The 23238-nt window shown below is 41.2% G+C and overlaps 1 protein-coding gene across 4 annotated transcripts in view; it reads left to right on the top strand.

Annotated features, from left to right (window-relative positions):
• The first annotated feature begins 2935 nt into the window (after window positions 1-2935).
• Window positions 2936-23238, top strand: part of CNOT6 (CCR4-NOT transcription complex subunit 6) — a 32422-nt gene continuing 12119 nt past the window's right edge. For 2 of the 4 annotated variants that reach the window (XM_080353162.1, XM_080353159.1), the window contains exons 1-3: window positions 4108-4268; window positions 17911-18024; window positions 20357-20543. In XM_080353162.1, the coding sequence (XP_080209288.1) occupies window positions 17913-18024; window positions 20357-20543 (299 nt within the window). In that variant the 5' untranslated portion in view covers window positions 4108-4268; window positions 17911-17912. Of the gene's footprint in view, window positions 3042-4107; window positions 4269-6013; window positions 6385-17910; window positions 18025-20356; window positions 20544-23238 lie in introns of those variants that run through there. The other 2 variants (XM_080353161.1, XM_080353160.1) reach the window with 2 other exon arrangements.

Here is a 23238-nt window from a genome sequence, read left to right as displayed (position 1 = left end):
AAAATATCGTGGTTCATGATTCCAGCTTCTTAACAGTGTTCAGATTTTAATATTTGATTAAGACAAGTAAGAACGATGGTATTTTTAGATCTATTACTTTACTACTACAGCATAGCACAAATGCACACAATAGAAAATGTTACTGTCTAAATGCTTCATAGATCTGCAAGCTTGAGGTAGAGGACAAGATTCAGCACACGTTTTAAACTGTTACAGTCCTGATAACAGATCAAATATCTGAATAATTATAACAGTCACCTGAACATGGTGTAAGCATGTCAGGTGGTGGCAGAGCAAAGTACTACTATCCATAACTGGCAAAAATGAGTTAGAAATTCTCTGACTATGAAAGTCTTGATACTAAAATGCAGATATTTCTATAATAGAAAGCAAGCTTTTGATCATATTCAACTTCTTTTTAAGTATTTAGACCATTTTTGTGTAACAAGTCCTTACCTACAAATCATGCCATCCTAAGATTAAAATTTCTTAATTCAGCTCTGTTGTGGATATGCATAAGGGGCGTTTTCAATTATCTTTTTATATACACATCTTCTGGAAACCACTGAACTCAATTCCATGCAGAGGAAAGCAGTAATATTAATTGCCTCAATGTTTTTTGTATGGGGCTTTCACTGTAGTTTTAATGCTCAATAAACATCAAAGATTTATCTTTACTATCCAACTGTGACAGAAGATGCTCTTACATTCACTTGGTAGATGGAGAACAGGCCATAAAACTTAGAGCTGAAATCATTAAGCATGCAATTATTTTAGATGTACAACATGAGTGCTCCAATTCCTCATTTTTCAGAGCACCTGTCATTTTAGGAACATCTCATTTTCAGAGCAGTGATCCCACCAAACTCAATCGCCACAGAAGCTCTCTCGCAGTCCAGATCCCTGTCTCTCCACCTGGATATTGAAACCGTAGACCATAATTAAGCTCTGCCCTCCTATTTGGAGTCCCTCTTCTCCTTCTAGTTACTCCCTTCTTTCCCCCCAACATCTTCCCTGCTTTGCCATAACTCTGCTCCCCTCCCCTGCTTCAAGCTGTGGAGGATGGACTTGTCTTTTACTACAAAGAATTTAGAAATCAAACAAGCCTCTACTGTACAACCGTATACAGATATTTCAAAAGAGCATAGCTTCACCAAATTTGGCAGTTTAAACAAAGCAAAAAGTACCATAGCTCAGCCACAAAGGCAAGTGTCTACCACAAGTTTCACATCCCTTTGTCAGTGCACGGAGGCAACAGGACCTCAAACCAGCTGTAAGTGCAGGTAAGATGAGGCAAGAAGCGCTCCCCAGGTCCTCCCAGGCACGGTCGCCAGCTTCTGCCTTGGATACGTGCATGGAGAGGGGAGATGATGGGTGCTAAGACTGTTTAAACTACTTACAGCAAATATTTCTGGCTCTGGGTGTAATGTCAGAAAGGTTGTATGACATTCACCTTCCTTTTGTGGGACAAGTGGTTGTGTGTCGCAAGCAAGGTCTGGCCCAACCGAAGCCTTCATGCCACAGCACAAAATGGTATTTTTGTTTTAGGGCTTATGAATGCTCAGAGTATGGTAAATTTAACATCGTATTTTAAAAAGTGACTAATTTCTTCTCTAATCTGATTAACAGCAGTACCATCACAAACTCAGGACAACTGCACTCCATGCAACACAGCAGCTCCTGAGCCGTATGGAAACTCTCATGAGCAGGTAAAAGATAAATGGGAAGGGCTCTCTTTTGATTGATGAATCTGTGACCTTGAGCAACAAGAGCACTTGCACGAAGTATATCTGCCATACGAGACAGACAAAATGATACAGGCTCATATTACACTCTCAGATCTCATTAGGCACCCAGACCAGAAACACCCATACTGGCACTGGCCATCTGCTGCAGAGTTTGCCTGGTTACAGGTCTGATAACACTTGCAGGGAGCAAAAGTTAATCATACGTGCAGATGAGCAACAGCACTCCTGCACAGGAAATTCAGTGAAGCATAACAGTTTCTAAAAAAAAACCCCACATACCTGTTTTTCCTTCATTCTGTTGTTTCAAACCACACAGGCAAGCTAGCAGTTCAAAGAAAAATTGTTGACATGAAAGGCCATAACTTTATATTCTTCAAATATATCTATGTAGGTTGTTTTTTTTTTTTTTTATAAATAACCTCTAAAATTATCAGAAAGTTAACTTGAAATCTGCCAAATGCTGTGATCTCCTGTTAGTCTCTATATTGGGCAATAATAGAGAATTGTTTTTTAATTGCTTTTAAATTATTTCCTCTAATGCTTTTTTTTGCTTATCTCAGTTATTTGAGAATTATTAGTATTTTCTGCCATTTGGTCTCCACCTGCAGCAATGAAGGCCCTCGCCAATAAACCTTTCCAGCTCTGCTGTAATAGTATCCCAGCATCCATCCCCCAGGAATGAAGATTCCCTGCAAACATTTTTCAAGAGACTTATGATCAGCTGAATTTTATTCGCTGAGCAGCAATTCCTGGAAAATCCTGCAACGTATTCAAAGAGTTTCCTACTGCTTTTGGAGAATTATCTCCGGGCAAAATGATACAGTCTATTGAGGCCATATCTGACCTAGAAAGTATTAACTGAAGAATGTGCGGGACAGCTGGTTATCGGAAAGAAAAGACACGGAGAGCAGGAGACTGACATGTATTGCTACTCGAGTCAGGTCTGAGTGACTGTCAGCTCTCCGGAGCCAGCCAAGCCAGGGAAGCAGATACGGCGCTTGTGCCAGAGCCTGTGCTGCATCCCGTAACAGAGCTAGCTCAGATATCTCCAGCGCAGGACTGCGCCATGCGGCGAGGAGATAGTTTATCATCCGAGAGCATTTCAGATACGTGATATGATAAGGCTGAACAGAAATCTTAAGTATAGCAGGATTATTTCCAACAAAGTGCTAAAGGGCTCGGCCTTTCAACGGAGGGTGTTCTGTGATGGGGTTTGGCATGCAGTGTGCCAGGGTCATCTTTTTCTAAGTGCTGCTCTCCATGGTTGGTGGTGTTGTTCAGAAGCACAACCAGGTACCATCCTCCTTTTAAATTATGTTAAAAGAGAATGCCTTATTGCACAATAGTGTGAGTACCATTTATTTCCAGCTACATATCCAGTTACATCTAAACAGATGAAGCTTCAATTCCTTTTTAGCTTTCCCAGTTCAGACATAGGGATGCGTATCTGGGGTAATGTTTTTCTTCTTTACTATTCTTGTCGATGAGGTAGTGCATACCAAGCGCACGTTTCCTGCCACATCACCAATGCCTGAACGTTTTAAATCTGAAAAGGAAATTCTTCATTTGGAAATCATTATTTATGAGTTTGGCCAGTACCACACCATGGATGGCACTTCCCCACCATCACTTAACCTTAGCATCTCTCATCTTACTGCAAAGTCTTGTTGCACAGGAGCAGTAATAACAACACTTAACAACATCCTTTATTTTTCTAAATACCTTTGTACACATCCATTAATCGGTTCAAAGGAGAAAACTACGTGAGCCATAACCCGAGTTTCACAAAGGTGCTGACGCCAGTTCTGGTGGCCATAAATGTCACAGGGAAGGAGCTGGGGGGCCAGTTCGCTGTTAAGGACACACGAGTGAGATCCCGCTTCCCACGCAGCGCTCGCTGCACCGTCCACGTTCTACCTGAGCACATCCACCGCAACTTTGAGTTCCTGACTTTTGCAGGAGGATCTAAAGTTCTCTTTCAAATAAATTACTATTTTAATTAGGCTTCCTGGACTCCTGCTAGAGACCGTTTCCCTGCGATATTCCATTTATACCGGTTCTGTGTTTTACCATACAGCTGACACCTTACTTTCACCCGCTTTTCTGCCCCCCCCCCCATTCCTCCGGCGGTGCCCTGAACACCCCTCCGAACGCCTTCATCACCCCGCGTTCCCCTCCACCCCTTCCCCGCAGCCCCCCGGCCCCCCTGTCCCCGCACCCCCGGGTACTCCCGGGCCACCCCGCCCTGCGCTCCCCTCCGCGACCGCGGAGCGTGCGCGGCCTGGACAGGCGGGGCGGAGGGAGAGGAGGAGGAGGAGGAGCAGGGACGACGGAGGAGGAGGGCCGGCCCGCCCGCAGCCGCCGCCGCCAGCGCCGCCATGATGCTTGTTTGCTTTCAATGAGTGTGAGGAGGAGGAGGAGGGGGGGAGCTGCTCTCCCGTCCGGCCCGCGGCAGGAAACAAAGAGCCAGGCAGGCGGCGGAGCGAGGGCGGCGGGGGGACGGGGATGCTGCAGCCACAGGTAGGGGCGCTCCCGCCGCGGGGGGCAGCGGCGGTGCCTCGCCTGGAGGGGGGGCTGTGGCTCCGGGGGGGCCGTGCTTGGAGGGCGGGGGGTGCCGTGGGGGAGGGGAGCGGCGTTGTTACGGCGAAAGGGGGAGCGACTCCTTCAGAGTTTGACGGGGGGGGCGCCCCCCGCGCGGTTCGTTTTGGGGGTGTCATGGGGGGCGAGGCCCCTCTGGGCGTGAGGGGGCTCCGGGGAGGAGCGGGGGGGTGGGGGCGGCGCTGGAGGAAGCGCTGGGCCCCGGGCGGTTGTTGCTGCGGGGACGCCCGGGGGAGGCCCCGTGCTCCGGGGGCGCGGGTGGGAAATGGCCGGTGTCGGAGCGGGGAGCGGCGGAGAAGGGGGCTCGGCCGCCGGGAACTTGCCCGGCCACGCACCGCGGGCCGGAGGCCGGTGAACACCCACCGGCGTGCGGGAGGGAGCCGGGCCGGGCGGCGCCTCGCAGGGAGCCCGGCTTTATTTGCATCGAGAAGGCGATTAGGAGAAATTAGTATAATGGCATCTGCAAGCCGTATGGGTTTTTTTGTTTGTTTGGGGTTTTTTTTTCCTCTTTTTTATTTTTTTTTCTCACTGTGCAATTGAGTTTAAAATAATTAAACAAAGGCAGAGGGGAATGACATCAATCTGGTAATTGCCCGTCCGCCTTCAGCGCACGGCTTCCCCGTCTCTCTGCCTCCCCGGAGGCTGATCCGCCAGCCCGAGGGCCGGCCGCGCTGCCTGTCAGCCGAGCGCCTCTCCTGCTCCGGAAGGAGCCGCTGGCAGCCGCCCGCCCCGCCGGCAGCGGGAGCCGAGGCCTCGCTGGCGCCGGGGCCCGGAGCGGCCCTCGCTCGTTCCGGCGGAGGGAAACGGCGAGGCTGGCGTGGGGTGTGATTGGCAGCCTCGGCGGCCAATGGGGGAGCGCGGGAGGCGGGCCGGGCGCGGGCACGTGAGGCGGCGGGGCAGACGCATGCAGGGATAAACAGAGGGGAGCGGGGCCGGGGGAGCAGCCCCGGCGGGGTCCGGCGGATGAGCGGCGGCTGCTGCTCTTACACTGCGCTAATTGGGGGGATATTTATTGCGTTTATTCGACGCTGGGACAGGTGTACGGGACTGAGAACCTGAACGGGGCGCAGAGCTCCTGTATCGGAGAGTAGGGGTCGCGGCTCCGGAGCTGCCGTCGCAGGCAGCTTTGCTCATCTAGAGTTTTTGTAGAGAATTTTAAGCCGAGGATCAGTCAGGGCTTTGGAAGAGTATGTATCTATGCACCTGTCTCTGTCTCGAAATGCGTGTATGTTGCAAACATGTATTTTATCATCAGTTTTTCCACAAACATTAAAAATTCTTATGAAACCTACTTTATATAAGATAAGAAATACATTCAAAACAAATACAGTAAAAAGAGGGAGTTTTTGTTTTATTTGTGGGTTTTTATTTTTGGGTTTTTTTTTAATACAGATACTGGTATTTCCACAAATGCATAGAAAATTTTATTACAGAAAATACAACTTCGCAGACAGGTATTTGCTTTGTAACTAGAGTTACAGATCATCTGGGTTTTCATTTGATTTCTGGGGCTTATTTTCTTAATCTAGATTTCACCACAATGGGTAAAAAATTGAAAATTCAAGGGATTAAGAAATACCTGTCGTATTTGTCTGGATTAAATACAAAGATATGCAAGTGTTGACTGGTAATTGTATTGTATCTCGCTTTTTTTTTTTTCATTCTAGAGCAGGTCTCGTAATTGGGAATTTATCAGCATTTCCAGTGGGGTAATTTTACAGGATTATCCGCCCTCTGTTCTTCCTCCTGGTTCATCTGGACTCTGGAGTTTTGCTGCTAGCAATGAAGCTTTCCGTGGGGGTTTATTCATGCTATTACTGAAATGGAGCTCTTTGCATTTGGATTAACTCTATTCAATTTTCACCCGAATCACTTGGATCAGTCCATTTATGAAAAGGATACTACATGCATCTATTTTCTGTTTGCATTTTGAAGCTGAACTCTGAATACAGTCTTGATGTGTTCAGGCTCTTTGCTTGAATTTTAGAGGAAGAACTGAAATATAAAGATAGATGAGACTGTAATATTGCATGGGCAGGTAAATACTTTTAACATTTTACGTATGAAGACTTGAATATGTGTTACAAAGGGTCACAAATTGAATGAGGTAAAATTAAAGTAAAAATCATTGGAATCAGGCTGTACTAGATATTAGGAAGACATCCTTGTAAGCAAGTGCAATATTTATGATGGAAACCACTGTCTTTAAAATGGGATCAAATGTTCCCAAGTTTGAGCAAACTAAAAATCATTTCCCAGGTGATGAACGAAAGCATCTAATTAAAAGAAAACCAAAACATGGTGGTGTAAGTAAAAATGGTCCTGTTAATCGATCACCAAAAAGCTAAGTATTTTTGCTTGCAGTGCAGTGTATCTTATTATTTGCATTATCACCATGGCCAAGAGGCTGGGTGGTGAACCACAATTCCTCCTTCACTTGTGCAGCACATGCTACAACAGGCAGTCCCTGTTGCAGAGGCCCTGGCTCTGTTTGCTAACAGAATATTGGTGTTTAGAATTACTCTTTGTTTTTGTCGTGTAGTTTTGGCCATACACATGTATACGTGCAGGTTGTAACATTCCATCCCAGGCCCAAATGGGGCCGGATTAAGTGGAGGCTGTGCACAGACCGTATCTTTGTGAATGCAGATGCCGTTCAGTCTTCAGGACTGAAAGAATATGCAAGAGTTGTCACTTATTTGCATAGGTTTTTTTTTTCTAGGATAAATGTGTAGTACTCAAAGCTTACAATTGCATACAGTGAGCTTGAAAAACAACCACTGACCTTAAAACCCCACAAGAATATTCTCAGCAGATTTGTAGATTTTAGTCCTAGTTTCATGTAACAGGTTGACCCCTTCCCCTGTTGCATACAATATATCTGTTATTGATTTTTCCATCTGTATATTGAGATTTTGCACTGCTTTCGGTGTCAAAATACTTCACTGACGTTACTGAACCCGGTCTAAATTTAGATTTCTTCACGGTGTAATTTTGAAAGCTTTATACATGAATTGCTCAAACTGAGTCACTGCAGGGTTTCATCTGTTTTGTATTCCTCTTCAGTGTTGGTGCTTCATACTTGGATTATTGTACAATATCCTGCAAGATTATTAGTATTGTATTAAGAGACATAAATTATGCTCCTACATTGAAATTGGGTTGTACAACTCCACTCAACAGGGAAGCTTGGCATAAGTTTGGGGACTGCACTCACGATTTCTGCAGTTGGAGTCTTAAAGAGTTTACAAATGCTTCTGCAGGTCCCGTAGAAAAAACTGTTTAAATGCTTAACATGTACTTTTGAGCTACTAATTACACTTCCAAGATGGTGCTTATTTAAAAAAAAAATTGGCAACAGCTCCATTTTCGCTTTTGTAAAACTGCGACGTTAATCCTTTTGTTAATGCCTCAGAGGGCTTTTTTAAGTGAAGGAATCAAGGAGGGACCAGGAGCAGAAAAGATATACATAGGTGTTTGCTTTAGAGCTAAACCACTTGCTGTTAGTATTCCAATTTATGCTAAGATGCAGCATTGCAGGAAGATTTTTGTTGTCGTTGATTTTTGTGGGTTTGGTTTTGTTTGTGTGTTTTTTGTTTCGTTTTTTTGATGTATTTGGGGGGAGGGGTGTGGTTTTTTGTTGTTTTGGGGTTTTTTTTTACTGGGAAAGCCGTTGGGTGTGTTGTGGAGGCTGCCATCTAGATGTTGTGATCGCAGCCTGGATATTGTGATGGCTCTTTTGTGTGTCTTCATTCATGTTCCTGACATGCAAACTCTATTTTGCAAGTCAAGCAATGTCCTACCTTAAGCCTCTCCTAAAGATGTTGTACCATTTTATAAGACCAGTATCTCCAAGGCCTCCTTCAGCTCTTTGAGCTTCGCCCATTTCCTTTGCAAGGCAGCAGTTTGTCTGAAGACTTGGGGGTTTCTAGAACATAGTTCACATCACTAGGTTAACCATCTTGCCATAGTTAGGAGAACATGAAGTATACCATAATGTAGTATACTGCGTATTACAGATAATCTGCAGCTTTACTGCTTGAGCTGTTTTGAAGTCTGTTGATGAGTGAGGTGTGGATCCTGCAAGTTGATCTGACTTAGATGGTGCTTCACAGAAGTGTCTCTCTGCATAGATCTCTCTGTAGATCAGGAAAAAGAACTTAAGCACAGGGTGTGCTTCAAAGACAGATCCTTTCATGTGCTTTTTGGAACAAAAACAACACATTGCACCAACACCTACAAAGACAGGAAGGCTTGAAACTAAACTAAAACACAGCTAGGTTTGAGTGTGCGCCGTCTGATCTGTATCACCTGTCAGCACAAGGAGACAGCGTTGTGATGGCTAAATAATTAAAAGTGTTAAGATATTTTATGCAAATGGCTGACCATTAACACTTTTAGATATTCTTTTAAAGAAGTTTTAACAGTTGTGCACCCAGCAGCAGAGCTTTGTTTGACAAAGCAAGGGTTCTGTGGCCTCAGATGGAGTTTTCAGTGCCGCCTTAATCCCAGTTCATCTGTAAGTAGACAAGTGCTTGCAGGGACCAGCGTTTTTTAGGAACAAGTGATCTGTGGTGAAGAGTAACTAGAACTAGGAAGGAGTCTTTGCTTTGCTGAGGAATATTGTGAAAGATCCACCTCTGGAGGCTTGAGAACTGATTTTACAATAGTTGTTCATGTTGTAGGTACTTTCTGTGCCTACATCACCCCGGGGTGTATGTCAGGACCTTTCTCTGGTGGCAGAGCTTGGAAAGCTGCTACATTGGTTGTTCATTAACTCCACATTATCTACATCGGTACAACCATCATTGGAGTAATACTGAAAACCAACCAGTGACATGGCTGGAATGGTGATACTTTTTTAAAAAAAACCAACAACAACCGCCATGTTCTTACCTGGGTTTGTTGTTGGTTTTCAGCGTTGTCTCACAACAGCTGCACCAGCACAACGGAAGAGGGTGATGACGTGGGACAGGAAAGAAATCTCGAGGTGGCTTTGCTGCGCAAGAGCGTGGTTGTGGAGCAACGTTCTCAGGCTTGTTAGTTGGATTTGAAATAACAACAATCTATGAATAGTCTGGTTGCTTTTATGAGGCTGTGGCTAGATGGGGAGAGCATGAACTGCGTGAATGAGTTCTGTAATATCCTGAACTTAGTTTAACAACTCTAATATTAACAAGCATTTAAATATCTATAAATTGGTTTTTAAGAAGGCAAAGATTTTTGGATCTGGATACTGAAATCTCTTGTCAAGCTCTTTTTCAGATCTATAGCAGGAATGCTGAAAATGAGCTCATGTCCAAATTCATTTGAAATAGCTAGGTTGTCTCTTATTCATAAGTTCTATTGGAAGGCTAAGAGAATAATGTTTTGTGCAATGACTTTGTTTTTACCCACAGAATAACAGAAATGTAATTTTTCTGCAGATGCATAGAGGAAAATGTGGTAAGGAATGTTGTGGTATTCATGCCAGTACTTAAAATAGTTTACTGAGTTGGACAAAGATAAGGAATTGTGCAGTAGTTACTCTAAACAAGGATTAATATTCCATGTATCATGAAGAGTCATAATTAATTGTCAAATATGGTTGTCTGGACACAGCCACTGGAGTAAGAGTTGTTATTGGGTTAATGTTTTGGGGTGTAAGACCGTTCTCGTTAGCTTTCTGGAGACATTTGTGGGTGAAACCTCTAAGCCTTGGCCTTACTGTGTATTTGCATTTTTAAAACTTGAAGCTAAGTGTTTTAAGACAGAACTCTCTTAAAGTTGATGTTTTAGGTTTCACCTTATTTGTACAATGTATAATTATGTAATGCAAGTAAATTATCGAAGTGATTAGTGGATCTGCCTGATCTTTTACTGTATTGGCATTTCAGAATACACTAACGTAGAAAATGCAAAAAACTGTTGTATAGTTCTCATTAAGTAGCCAAAGTGTTTCTAGGGATACCAGTTAAAAGTCAACCTTGGCTTTGCAATTTGGTTTTGCATTAATGTTTGTTTTGTATACAGTGGCCTTTTCCTAGAGGCATAATTACATACAATTGCTGATAATTAAGAACTATTCTAGTCATCTGGACTATGTCTGTGCTGCACTGAGAACATTTGGATATAGTATTTCTAATCTTTAGATGTTGTGCAGGTTAAGAGGTGTGAATTTGAGTTCTTCATGAGTTAGTTAAAGTGTTATCTCATAGTCCTGTCTAGAAGATGGAGCAGTGAAGGATCAGAGTGCTGAAATGTGCCTTTTGCACTCTGAGCGTTTCAAAGCGTTCTTTTGGAGTCCAACTGGTCTTATAGCAACTGAATATAGGAGTTAAAACAAACAAACAAACAAACCCAAAATGTGAACAGCCATTTTTAAATAAAATGCCAAGAGTGTTGGTGCCAGTCAACAAATAGATGTTTACACAACAGACTTGATATTTACCTAAAAGTAGCATACTAGCAGAAAAAAAAAGAATCTGTGTTTTCTTGCAACACTGATGTTTTCTTTGTGTATATTTTGATAGTGCAATCTTGTTCACTCCTACAAAGTTAAATGTAGGGTTGCATTTCGATAGATAGGCAAGTTCTCCAATTTCTGTTTATGCAGCATCAAAATATTTGTAATGTTAGTTCTAATATGCTTTAGCATGGATTTATCTAATTTGAGGAAGCTTTAGTTCTTTCATTTTTTATTTTCTTTTAGGTGGTGGCTTACATCTGCATTTCTGAACTTGTGTTTATCTACTTGCACACTTGTGTATTGTAGCAAAATATAATCAGAAGCTATATTTCATAGCAGGATGCAGATGTTCTTCCATATTATGGTGTATACCTGCTAGTAGTTGGGAAATCACAAACTGTAGGTGTATGTTGAAATCTGTTTTAAAAAAAAAGTAGTTCTTTTTGGTATGTTTTAAATAAGACATTGATAGAAATAAGACTGACAGGAAATTTAGACGACTTTGTAGGAGCAGTGTCAGGCATACCGCAAAACACTGAATTCTCTAGTTGAAGTTGTATGCCTGGGGGAGGGTGGTCCAAATAATTTTATATAAGAGTTTATCTGAAGTACGTTAAATTTACTTCACATGACACTTGAGGTTTAGCTGGGATGTGTTGGATATTCGCTTGCTCCCCTTCCTCATTGTGGTTTCCTGCCTATGAATATTTTTTCCATCATTTTTCACTGTTAAGATCACTTTCTAGTTTGCTGGCCATGCATGGTGTAGACTGGGGATAAATAGAGTCATTGACTCAGCTCATGAATTCAAGTGTGTAAATTCTGTAGGGACTTGACCATTATCATAAACCTGTTGAAGCTTCTGTTTTCAGGTGTGCACCTTGTCATCCTGGCCTGGGTCTTTATGCAGGGTTGTTGCCTCCTTTGCTCATACTTCAGGTGAAAGGTAATTAAGTTCCCATAGAAATTCCTAATTTGCTGGGTGAAGTGCCGCCAGTGACAGGAACGTGAAACCAGTAAGCTTGATTCATTTGGAAAAGCAGTGTTTAAAAAACAGGTAGTGGTCTTTGAGTGGGAATGAGCAAATCTTAAATTTTATGGTAAAAACTGGAATCCAACACTATGAAATTACCTTAGAGGTGGGTTTTTTTTTGTTCCAAAGCACGGTAGTTATTTTTTAGATGTACTCCTTTTGAAGAGAGTCACTGTTTGGGATTAAAAGCAGTGATTTCTGTTCATTCTAATGAAACTCAACAGTAGAGATTAACCCTTTAAATACAGGTTAACATTTCTGCCTAGCCTATACATTGCTAGAACTCCTGCAGCTTTACGTTATCTAAAAAGCAGTGTACTTTGCCTTCAGGTAGGATTTCAGACTTTGTTCAGTGTTACTATTTAACTGATGCATAAGTGAGGGTTGTTGGAAACCAGATTTTCTTCCTGCTGTGTGAGAAGATTTTGGGTAGGTGTGGCCAGAAGAACAATTATGTCATTGTTCTGATTTCAGTCCCATAAACAGCTGTGCTGCAAATCCACACATACATTACACATACAGGAATAATAATACAGGAAGCTAGGCTCCCTCAAATGTTTTTTTTTCCTCTTCCACCTTAGCTTTTGGGGCAGTTTAATTATCTTAACCAGCTCCTTTTGTTGTCAGACAAAAGTCAGTGTTGATGCAAGAGCCAAATGAAAATACACAGTCTTGGGGAGGAACCGCAGCAGGACCAGCTTAGTTCTGCTTCATGTGTTGTAAAACCTCAGTGCAAGCGGCTGGAGAGGGGGTTGAGGAGGTTCTAAATTAGCTTTGTATTCAAGACATATCAGTCAGTTTAAGAAATGCTTATGGGGAAAGTCATTGGAAACCATTTTCAAATGAAACTTTGGATTGCACGGAAGAGAGTTTGAAGGCTAAAGGCACAAGGTTACAAATGAGTGGTCTGGGATGAGCTTCCAATGTTAGGGTTTGGAGAAAGGACGGACTGCCATATGTGCTATCATTTTATTACAAGATCTTTGAGCAACTTAATAGTTTAATAGAAAGAACTGTAGGTTGCATTCTATCCTGCTATTTTTCTGCAGTGCAAAAATCATTCATTTGGTAAGTAATGCTGTACTGCATCGATAAATGGAAAATTACTTAATTTATCCTGTTACTTCTAATTTTGTTGGGTGTAGATTTGTATGGTTTATTCACTGTTTTTAATTAAAGTAGCAGGAAGTTTGAGTAATTCTGCTCTTGATCAGGTGTGGTGCTGCTTTGTTTACTTCTCCTGGTTGCCTTCTAATCTACATCAGCTTATTAATGATAAATAAATTAAATAAAGGGTGGGGTGGAGTCAAAAGAAGTCATCAGGTGTCAAGAAGCTTCAGAAGCAGGGTTGAAATGCTTCAGCATAGGGATCTTGAGGCATTTCTAAAGTGGCTCACATTTATTAATGGGATTTGTAGATGTTACTTAGTAAGTATTGAAATAGTTATTTCAAAATAGTTGATTAAATCAGATAAAGTTGTATCTGGCGTTAACTGTCCTGCTCTCTCTTGTTCCTTGTTTTCTATGAAGTTTTAGAATTCAAGGTTTTTTTTCTTATTTTAAATTTCAATATGAAAGAAGCTGCTGTTTTTTCAGAGAGTTTTTGTAGCAAACCTGAAATCTGCCTTTATAGTAAAGCTAATACTATAAAGGATTGATGGTAGTTGGCCTGCAGGAGTTGTCTAATAGATTTAGTTTTGAAATAGAAGTAGTTTATCCGTGGTGTTATAGAAAGCATTTCAGGAAATGAAGAACTGCTGTAGTATTTTCTGTTGGTGTGGGGGGTTTGTGTTGTTGGTTTGTTGGGTGGATTTTGTTGTTGTTGTTTTTGTTGGGTTTTGGTTTTTTTTCTTTTTCTTAAACCCTTAATGCCTGCTCATGTACCTATTTTGACTAAACGCTTTACTGAACCTTTTTGCAATTTCATTAAAATGGCAGAAGGGAAGGACAGGAAAAATGTCACCGTCTTTCCTACCTTGTCATTCAATGCAGTTTCCCTAGACTATCAAATCTCCATTTTAGAGGCATTATTTATTGGCAGTTTATGGGGTCATCTGGAGCATTAACTATTTCCTAGTCCACCTGCTGCCTTACACACGCCTATAGCCTGGGAGACTTAACGTTTCCAAAGTCCTGTTGGACACCGCTCTGACGTCGCTGCCCAGCCAGCAGTGTCTCCGAAAGGCTTGGCCTTGTTTTCCAGGCCACCAGCTCCTCGTGGCCCGCCCCGCGGTGGCACCGGCGCTGCGGCGGGCAGAGGTCCTCGGGACGTCCGCTCGCGGTGCTGCTGGTGATCTCGCCGTCTCTTGTCCAGGACAGTTCTCTGAAACAACACTGAGGCTGAGTGTTCATCACTCGTAGTTTCGTTGGAGAGACGGGCAGCCAGCAGCACAGGGGCACTTCAACCCGTAGTGTTTGTCTTGTCTTGGGTGGTCTGGTCCTGAGTGAAGGCAGAGCCGGTGCTCTGTCATCTACCAGCTGCATTAGCCAACTTTGTCAGCTCTTCTTCCAACAGGTTACCCTCTCTTGGCTTTACAATCTTCAGGCTTTTTCTTCTTTCTGATCTCATCACCCTCACCCTGCACCTTTCCCTGATGGGCAGTGTTTCCACTGCTCTCCCTTGCCCTGTTCTTTTCTCTCTGTACTGTCTGTGCAAGCAAGGACTTAAAACTGTGTCTGTTCTGAAGACTCGAGATCTAATTCTCTACATCAGACCATTCGCCCCATTGATGACATGAGCTTGGCTTAGCTTGGTTTCTTTGGGGTAAGGAGTGTTAATTATGTGTTGGAACTAAGTGACCTGGGGTAGGAATGGTCAGCCACGCTCCTTGAACTCTCAATCTCTTTTTGCATCTATTTAAATAGTAGTTCTAATAACCTGGTACAAGATAGTAAACAATTTAATTTGCATTCAAACATATTTAAATGTCATCTTCATTAAATTTATATAGTCTGCGGTAGTGTTCTGGGCATCCATGTCATATCTTTGTTTATAAAGCTTTTATTCTTTATGCACTAACTTGCATGTGATAACAGCCTAATACTCAGTGGTGCTTTCCACCATCTGCGTTGGTGCAACTGAAAACTACAGGTGGTGTATGCTTTTTTCTAAATGATCGCCATCGTAGTTGAAAGCTGCTGTTATCAGTGGCTTTCAGGTTGTTCAACACTATTTTATGGCTCTTAATTAAAATTGCTTTCGTCTGACAAAACTGTATCACTTAATCTGAGGGTTACCTCAGCTTTTACGGGGAACTGTAGCAGCTCAGCGGGTTCTAAATTTGGATTTGGGGGGGTGGAGAGACAATGATTTGCAAGAGAGACTGATTTTTTTCTTGAACTACTCCGTGCTGTGAAACTTTGAAATGCAATTCAAGGTATTGCACTTGTGGTTTTTTTATGTCCTGTGAAATATAACCCAAATTTAGCCTTGCTGTCAGATCCTGAGAAATCTTGAGCTCCGTGTGATGGATAATGATGCTTTAATGCTTGGTGTGACAAGATCCTTGGTGTTCTGGGGTGGCTGATGTCAATGATGCTATTGGTCATCAGCAGCTGCTTCAGCCAGGAGACTCTTAAGTATTTGCTGCATTTTTGCTCCTGAAAATCCTAAACAGGGTGGAATCATCGCTGTGAAATGCAGCACTGAGACAGGGAGAACCATCAAGAACAGGAGCTTTACTGAGAGGGAGAATAGTACCGTGGATAGACCAGGAGTGCAAGGTCAGCAAGGTCCACTGTTAAAACTTTTCGAATTCTTAAATCTCTAGTTGTTTTAGCACACATTAACAAAACCCACTGGAAAAGTGTGTCATCCTGTCCTGGTAGCAGGGAGCGATACTCTGCTGGTACCAGCAAGGCTGTTAATTAGTGCATGTGATGGAGTGTGCTCTGGGGATCCTTCGTTTCTGTACTGAATGAAATTTCTGTCTCCAGTATACCTGCTTCATTTCTTGAAAAATTGGAACATATTTATTAATTCAGGGAGATGCAGGAAGAGAAAGCATCAAATGACTGACGAAGGTAAATGTTTCCTGACAAACTGGAGCATTCCTATGTGACATCAGTCTTTGTGAATTATAGATATTTCTATATAGCAATTTCAGAAGAGGTGCTCTATACGTTATTTTGCTAATAATTATTGCACTAGTTGCATAGTTATTGCAGGGAGAAGTTTTGCCTTCACCTTTCTGGTGGTTATAATCCAGTCTTATCTCCTTTAATTAGCTTGGTTTGAAGAAGAAAGTGTTACACTTGGTGGCTCCAGTACCCTGGGTACTCAAGTGCCTTCATTAATTAAGGTGCTCCACCCAGCTGCTATTTATAATCTCATCCTTTTACCCACAATTCACTTTTTAAAGGGGAATTTCTTTTCACTGCAGAAATCTCTTTTTGACCAGTGGTGGGAGTGGGGAAGGGAAGGAGGAGTGTGAATTAGTGAAAGAGCTGTTGTGTTAAAGTAAGCGTGTGGTGCCTAAAAGCTTTATTTTAATTAAAATGCATAATTAGCTGAAAGTTTGGGAAGGGGTTCTGTTAATTGTTTGGGTTTTTTTTTTTAACATGCAGAGTAAACATTTTCCAGTAAATTCAATAAACAGATAATAAGTCTGGTTGGTAGGCTAATTTACCAATAGTTATTCCCCGTTTATTCTCTATAATTACAACACTTTTCTGATGTATTTGCTTTGTTCAAGGATGTGAAAAAAAATAGAAAGCCTTGAAAATTTTGGTAGGTAGGTGTGCTCATAATTTTGGCCAGGATAGCTTCTTCTTTGAGTGTTTTGGGGTAGTATTATAATATTAATGTGATGTATTTTGCTTCATAACTGCATAATATTGCTTGTAGTCTATTTGTAAATGTGATTTGAGCAAGTATCGTTTAATTTCTGTGTTTCATAAACGTAATTTTATAGCTTGTTGCTTACGCCTTTCAGTATGTACTTTGGATGTGGCGGCTTAAGATGGTAAAATCTTTGCTGTAAAAGCCGTTAAATATATGTAGGGCCATGCAGAAACATTATTCTTATTTGTGAATAATGTGATTTTTATTGAAAGTCCTATGTAACTTGAAAACACGGAGCTAATTTGTAAATTAATATAATATTGATTGATTTATTTAGAATATTTGTAAGCTGTTTTTCCTCTTAAACTGACTAAAGCCTGGATGTTTTTTTCCTGGAACAGAGAATACAGCCTGTGGTGCTGGGAGGGCTGTGGCACAGGCTTTGTTATGGAGCCAGAAATGTCTTTTTTGGTGTTTTTCCTTCCTATCTGTAGTGAAACAGTACAACTATGTTGATGTACAGGAAAGAGGCTTTTTTTTGGAGAAGAGTTTTTTTTCTACTTCTCTCTCACAGTCCATGATTGAGCATGATAAAAAGAGATAAGAAATTAAACAATGTTTCTTGTAGAGTTATCAGGAATGCCATGAAAGAGAGCGAGAAGAATGGAGTTAAATGTCAGTGTTAAACACCTGGCTGAAGAAAGTGATAGAAATGTCTAAATCAAGTACAATATTTTCGGATTGAAAAGAGCAGGATGAGGGTTGGATTAAAAGCTGTCATTTTACAGCCTTGAGAATCTTTTTGAGACCTTAATTGTTTCCTTGGTGTGCTGAATTGTGCGAAAAGTTAAGATTTGCAGTAAACTTGGAACTGATAGATAGTCAAGGTTATAAGCAGATGTTTTCTTTATAGTTTTTATGAGGGACAGTCCGTCGATGGTGATCATTCTCTTTTGGAAGTTCATTGCAGTAGGATGGATTGATCCTGAAGGACACAGTGACATCCCACAAGAGGTGGCAGGACACAGTGTTTATGTCGGTTTACCAGTTTTGTTAAATTATTGACTGGGGGGTTAGGCTGCATCTGCCATTGCAGGAGTATCAGAAATCCGTGGTCTTCTGTTTCTTAGCAGTCTTTTCCACTCAGTGATGTTTGTAAATGGGCACAGGTTATCCTTATCTGGAGTTTTGAGAAGTGTTTGGATCAAATGTCTGGTACGAAGTTTAACTGAAATGGAAATCGCCTTTTAATAATTCTCAATATATAGTATCTTAATTAATTGTCTTTTTGGCTCAACAGGAATGCCCAAGGAAAAGTACGATCCACCTGATCCACGGAGGATGTACACAATTATGTCCTCAGAGGAAGCAGCCAACGGAAAGAAATCACACTGGGCAGAGTTGGAAATAAGTGGTAGGAAACTGAGGAACGGTCCTGAGTTATGAATTAATTGCAAGTTAAGAGTAACCTACATAGTACAGCTTGAATAAAAAGTCTAGAGTGGAGTTACCTACCCTAAAGTGAGTGGGGGCACCAACACAGCCGCTGCTGGGCTTTGAGTGTGTGAGGGGAAGTGTTGGGTTGGGATCACATAGGGAGCTGTAGGAGGGGTGAGTTGAGGCAGGTGGGGAATCCCAACATGTAGGAGAGTTGGGAAGATGAGGATGTGGATGTGAACTCTTCGTGTCTTAAGATGATGAGGTGGGTGAGAGCCTGGATTTAAGATCTCATTTGTCAAAGAAAGGATGGTGAAGTTGGGGATGATATATAGACATATGCTGTTACTCTAAGTAATGTGACAACAAATGAAAATAAAATAAAATAATGCTCACAGCTCATAAACATGAAATCCAGCTAGTGTGGGATGTCAGTCTCTTGATTTGCAGAGTAAATTCTGATTTTGCTACATAAAGTGTGTTTACAAGGAAATTCAAGCAAATATTTTAAGAATTTTAAAACTGTGATGTTGGAAATTAAAGCTGAAATTTTTCTTAAATATAGAGGTTCTTTAAGAGATGGCAAAAATTGCTATGTGGTGTTTCTAAATGACTGTGCAACAGAGAAATTTAAGGAAGGAAGAATACAAATAGAGTTCTTTGAATTGTGAAGAGTCTTTCCATGCAGATCACTGAATCTGTGTCTTGCTTCAAGTGCCATGTGCCTCAACATGTGAATAGCATTCTTTGCTTGAAGGTTACAGATGCAGAAACCTAGTTAAATGCTGCTTCAGGAATCAGCATTATATATCAGCATTAGGCTTGGATATCCACTTGGACATCTGCTGCCTCTGCACAGGGAGTGCATTAAGTGATGGCTTTTCCCTTTCCTGCCTGGTAATCTCAGTACAGGCTGATTCCAGCTGGAGAGATGCAGGTAGCGAGGAGGATGGATGGGTGATGTCGATTGGAAATCCTTTCAGCTACAAGGGTTTCTTTGACCACAGTCACCTGTTTGCATTGGGGTTGGAAAGAGGTGTTAATTCCATTTAAAAAATGCAAAGAACTGTTGATTTGTATTTAAAACCTCTTGAAAGATTTCTCTAATGAGCATTACAGTGCCATGAATCCTTTAAGAACTCTGTGCATTTGCCTTGCAAAAGAACATGTGAATATGTTTTTGTTTTATTAATGTTCACGCTGTCTTTTCCTTGCCAAATGCTTGGTCATCTAATACAGAAGGCCACAAATGTTTTAACAGTGTTCATTTAAATACCGAGTTTTTTCACTACTGTCTTTTTTGTGCCGCTCATTTTGTTATAGCTCACTGGAAATCATACCTGTGTTAAACCTTCTGTTACCAGGGACTGAGTCCCAGGTACACGCATATTAGTGTAGCTTTCCCCAGGTACTAAATATGAATTCTTTTATTTCAAGAAAATCATTTAAGGAAAATAATTATAATGTGTGTATGTTGGTATAATATTAACCACATCGTTCTTAATGTTGTTGAGTAATGGTGGGGTTGGAAGTAACGTTTTGCCTTGGAGAAACTGGTGTTGCTACTCTTTTTAATGCTTTTGGTACAGTGACATGACTTCTGTAAATGAAAAAGGATCCAATCCTGAGAGAACAAAATGCTTTGAGACCTCCTGATGATATCTCACATTCCTTGCATGTGGCAACGTAAAAACCTGATTCTGTCACACAAATCCGTGTTTCAGTTTATACAAAAATCATACAGTTTTTTAAAATATCTGGCAATAGTTTATGCCTCTTTCAGTTGAGTGCCAGATGGAAATCCATGTTCTCAACTAAGCATTTTAGTCACCCTAAATATAGTGCTTCTATCTGCTCTTGGCTGGATTAACGCCATAGAATAAAGAGTTTTGGTTTGAAAGATGTTGCGCAGAAATAAGGGGCAAAACAAAGCAGCGTCTTTCATCCCAAACATAAACTATAATAGAAAAAACATCTGTTTCTTACACTCTGTTCATCATTGCATTCATGGTCAGTTAGTAAATGTGTCTTGTTTTGTGTGGAACTTGAGAAATATTTTTAAACCTTAAATATGGATTGGAAAAAAACAGCATATGCATCCCTGGCAGCACTTTACATTCTCTTACGTGTTGGCAAAATTTTTGATCTATAGAATTGATAATAAATAGGATTCTAATGGAATAAAAAAATAATAAAACCCAAACAAAACTCCTCCTCAAGCCTCCACTCTCCGTACGTACTTACAAAATTTGTAATTATTGCTAAACCGATATATTTGAAATGTATTCTTTTGTACCTTCCTTCCACAGGGAAAGTGAGAAGCTTGAGTTCATCATTGTGGACACTGACCCATTTGACAGCTTTGTATCTCAGTGACAATTCCTTATCCCGTATTCCTTCAGACATTGCCAAGCTTCACAATCTGGTATATCTGGACCTGTCCTCTAATAAAATTCGCAGTTTACCAGCAGAGCTCGGAAACATGGTGTCACTCAGGTATGTCAATTTTAACAAGAGTTTGAACTCTTCTCTGATTATCTTTGTAGCAACAGTTTCAATTTCAGCATAATTTTTACGTTATAGTGAAGGAAAAGCATAAATAAATTCCCTGTTCCTCACTTCTTTTTCTCTGTTTCCCTGAATACTTGGTATGGTCTGTGCAGCTGTAGCAATGCTGGTTTTCGGGGATCTCCTGTTCCACGTATGACAGTGTGGAATGAGCTTCAGAAGCGCTCGGTTTGGCAGGCACTGATTTTGTTTTTCCAAGTCGGGTTTCCTGTCACACGCGTCTCTTTCCAGACTCTGCTACAAATCTTTATGTGGTGTTTTTCTCTAAGAAATACTGATGCACAGGAAAAGTTGCTTTTAACTGGTAAAGCAGGAAAAAGGTCAGATTAAATGTTCATACTCATGCTAACTACAATTTTTTCCTCTTAGTTTATCTTTAGTAATTATTCTTAACAATAGTTCTTCTTCTGTTTATTTTATAACAAGTGCTACTTGACTAATATCATCTCCTTGTCTCATTTGCTATCATGTAACTCCATTCCTGTGCAAACTGGGAATTAGAAAAATAATGTTCTAAATACACCTTTTTTTTCCTCAATTTTACAATGTCAAGTTGTGTGAAGTTTGCATGGAATGAATACCCCCTTTTGGAAGTGAAATGTCAATAGTGATGCCTATTAGGTTATAGTTAAGGCTGTAGCATTTCACTTTGTAAAAACACTATTATGATAGTATATAAATGATTTATATAAGAAGAAGTATTTACAGACAACATTCTTTGGCCCTTGACCCAAAGGAATATCCCTATTTTCGGTATATTACCAGTAATTGCTGTCATTGCTTTTGATCTTGAAGACATTTACAGACAGCTTTCTGAAAGCCAGAAAACACTGAGTCTAAAAGTAATGAGAATGTTATTAAAAGTGAAGAAGAAGACAAGAGACAAATGGACTGCCAGCACAGCTTCGGTGAAACTGGAAGCAAAGCAAGTTTGCTTGTAGAAATATCAGTCATTGCATTGCTTTAGAAAAGCCCACTCTGTTGGGAGGATTAAACTAGCTGATTAAATTAGTGCTAAAAGCTCAAATTCCACAGCAGTTGAAGTCTCAACCTTGGAGGCTGAGCAAAGGAACCTTTAAAGCATCGCGGGCAGCTCTGTTTCATAGTGGTGTTTTCAGCTGTGAAGTAGTCTGTTCGAAAGAAAGCTTTGTGTTACTATTTCAATTAAAAGCAGTTATTAGTAACAGGTTTCTTCCCTTCTTTATCCATTTCTCAGGTATTTTGAGTTAGCAATCGTAAATTTACAGGAACATTCTCAAGTTTATCTTTGTACTTCATTAGCATCCTTTTATTCTCATCACTCTTTTTTGTTTTAGAATATTGCTGTGAACTTAATACTCATTATATGCAGTTAGCTGAGCGCTGTGCAGTTATCAGTAGTGCCTAAAGATGATATGCCTTCTTCCCAACACTTTTCCCAATTTACTTTGGCTAATTCTATGAAGCTTCAGCTCTTCCAAGTCCTAAGTCTCTTCTGAGTAGAGAAGGCTAAATCTTGTGAATGTGAAATGTGTGGCTAAGGTCCGGCATCCCACTAGTTTTCTATTTGTGACCTAAACCTAACCCTTGAACCCAGATCTCTAGACATGAAAAGCCCATGCATTAACCCACTGCGCTCCCTGTCCTCAGGGATTGTGGCTGACCCGCGATTTCTTTTCATGGGGGTGAAAGTGGAGACAGACACAAGCGCATCCTGCGTGGCAGCGCTCTGCAGGTGCTGGAGTTCGGTGTTTCAGGCTGGCTCTTAACTGCAGACGCTTCCCATTGCTTCTGGGAAGTTGTTCAAACTGACAGTAACTCAACACTGGGCATTGCTGATGCCCCGAGCCGTGGAAATTGTTTGTGCGCTCGCACTTGAGAACTTGTGTCCCAGCTCCCACGCCTGGAGCTCTGGGTTTGGTCCATATGGCAAAGGTCGCCTGAGGCTCTTCGCTGCTCGTTTTCTGCTGTAGGTACTCGAATAAAGAGATATTGGAGAGAGCAGTAAGATTCCTGATTTTTATGGCAAGAGTAGGAAAAATAAACACTGTAACATGTTATCTGGAAAGGCTCAGCTGTAAAACAGATTCTGTCGATATCCTTGGAAGAACCAGCGGGATTTGCTGTAATCCCCTTTGCTGTGTAGAGAGGGCAGGTTCTGCAGAGGCAAAGATCATTAGAGAAAATAATTCTTTCATCCAAGAGAGGAACTGTAATGATAACCTACTACTGTGCCGTTCTTCCAGCTATGTGGTTTTCCTCTAGAACAGCTAAGTATATATATTTTTTTTAATTCACACATAACTTTTTTTAGACTTCAGCTGTGCTTTGAAAAACTCTTAGAGGGAAAAGTAGCTTCTTAAAGATTAAACTAGTAGCTTTATAATGTCATATAGAATAGCATCCCTAAAAATAATAGGCATTTAGATTTCAAATGTCTATGGAAGTTGCTGAGAACTGGTAGAAATGTTCATGTATTTATTTATTTATTTTAACTCCCCCATCCTCTTTTCTACCTGCCATGTGCCCCATTCGTGCTTAGAAACCCTAGAATGTCACAGTGAGTTTCTGAGTTTCTCTCTGAAATATATGCTTTTGTCTATGAGATTTGGTTTTGTTTTGGTCTGTGGGATTTGGAAAAAAA

This window comes from Nesoenas mayeri, assembly GCF_963082525.1.
Source record: "Nesoenas mayeri genome assembly, chromosome: 14".
Lineage (NCBI taxonomy): Eukaryota > Metazoa > Chordata > Aves > Columbiformes > Columbidae > Nesoenas > Nesoenas mayeri.
Note: the sequence above shows the minus strand (reverse complement) of the source record. Positions and strands in the feature narration are given on the sequence as shown.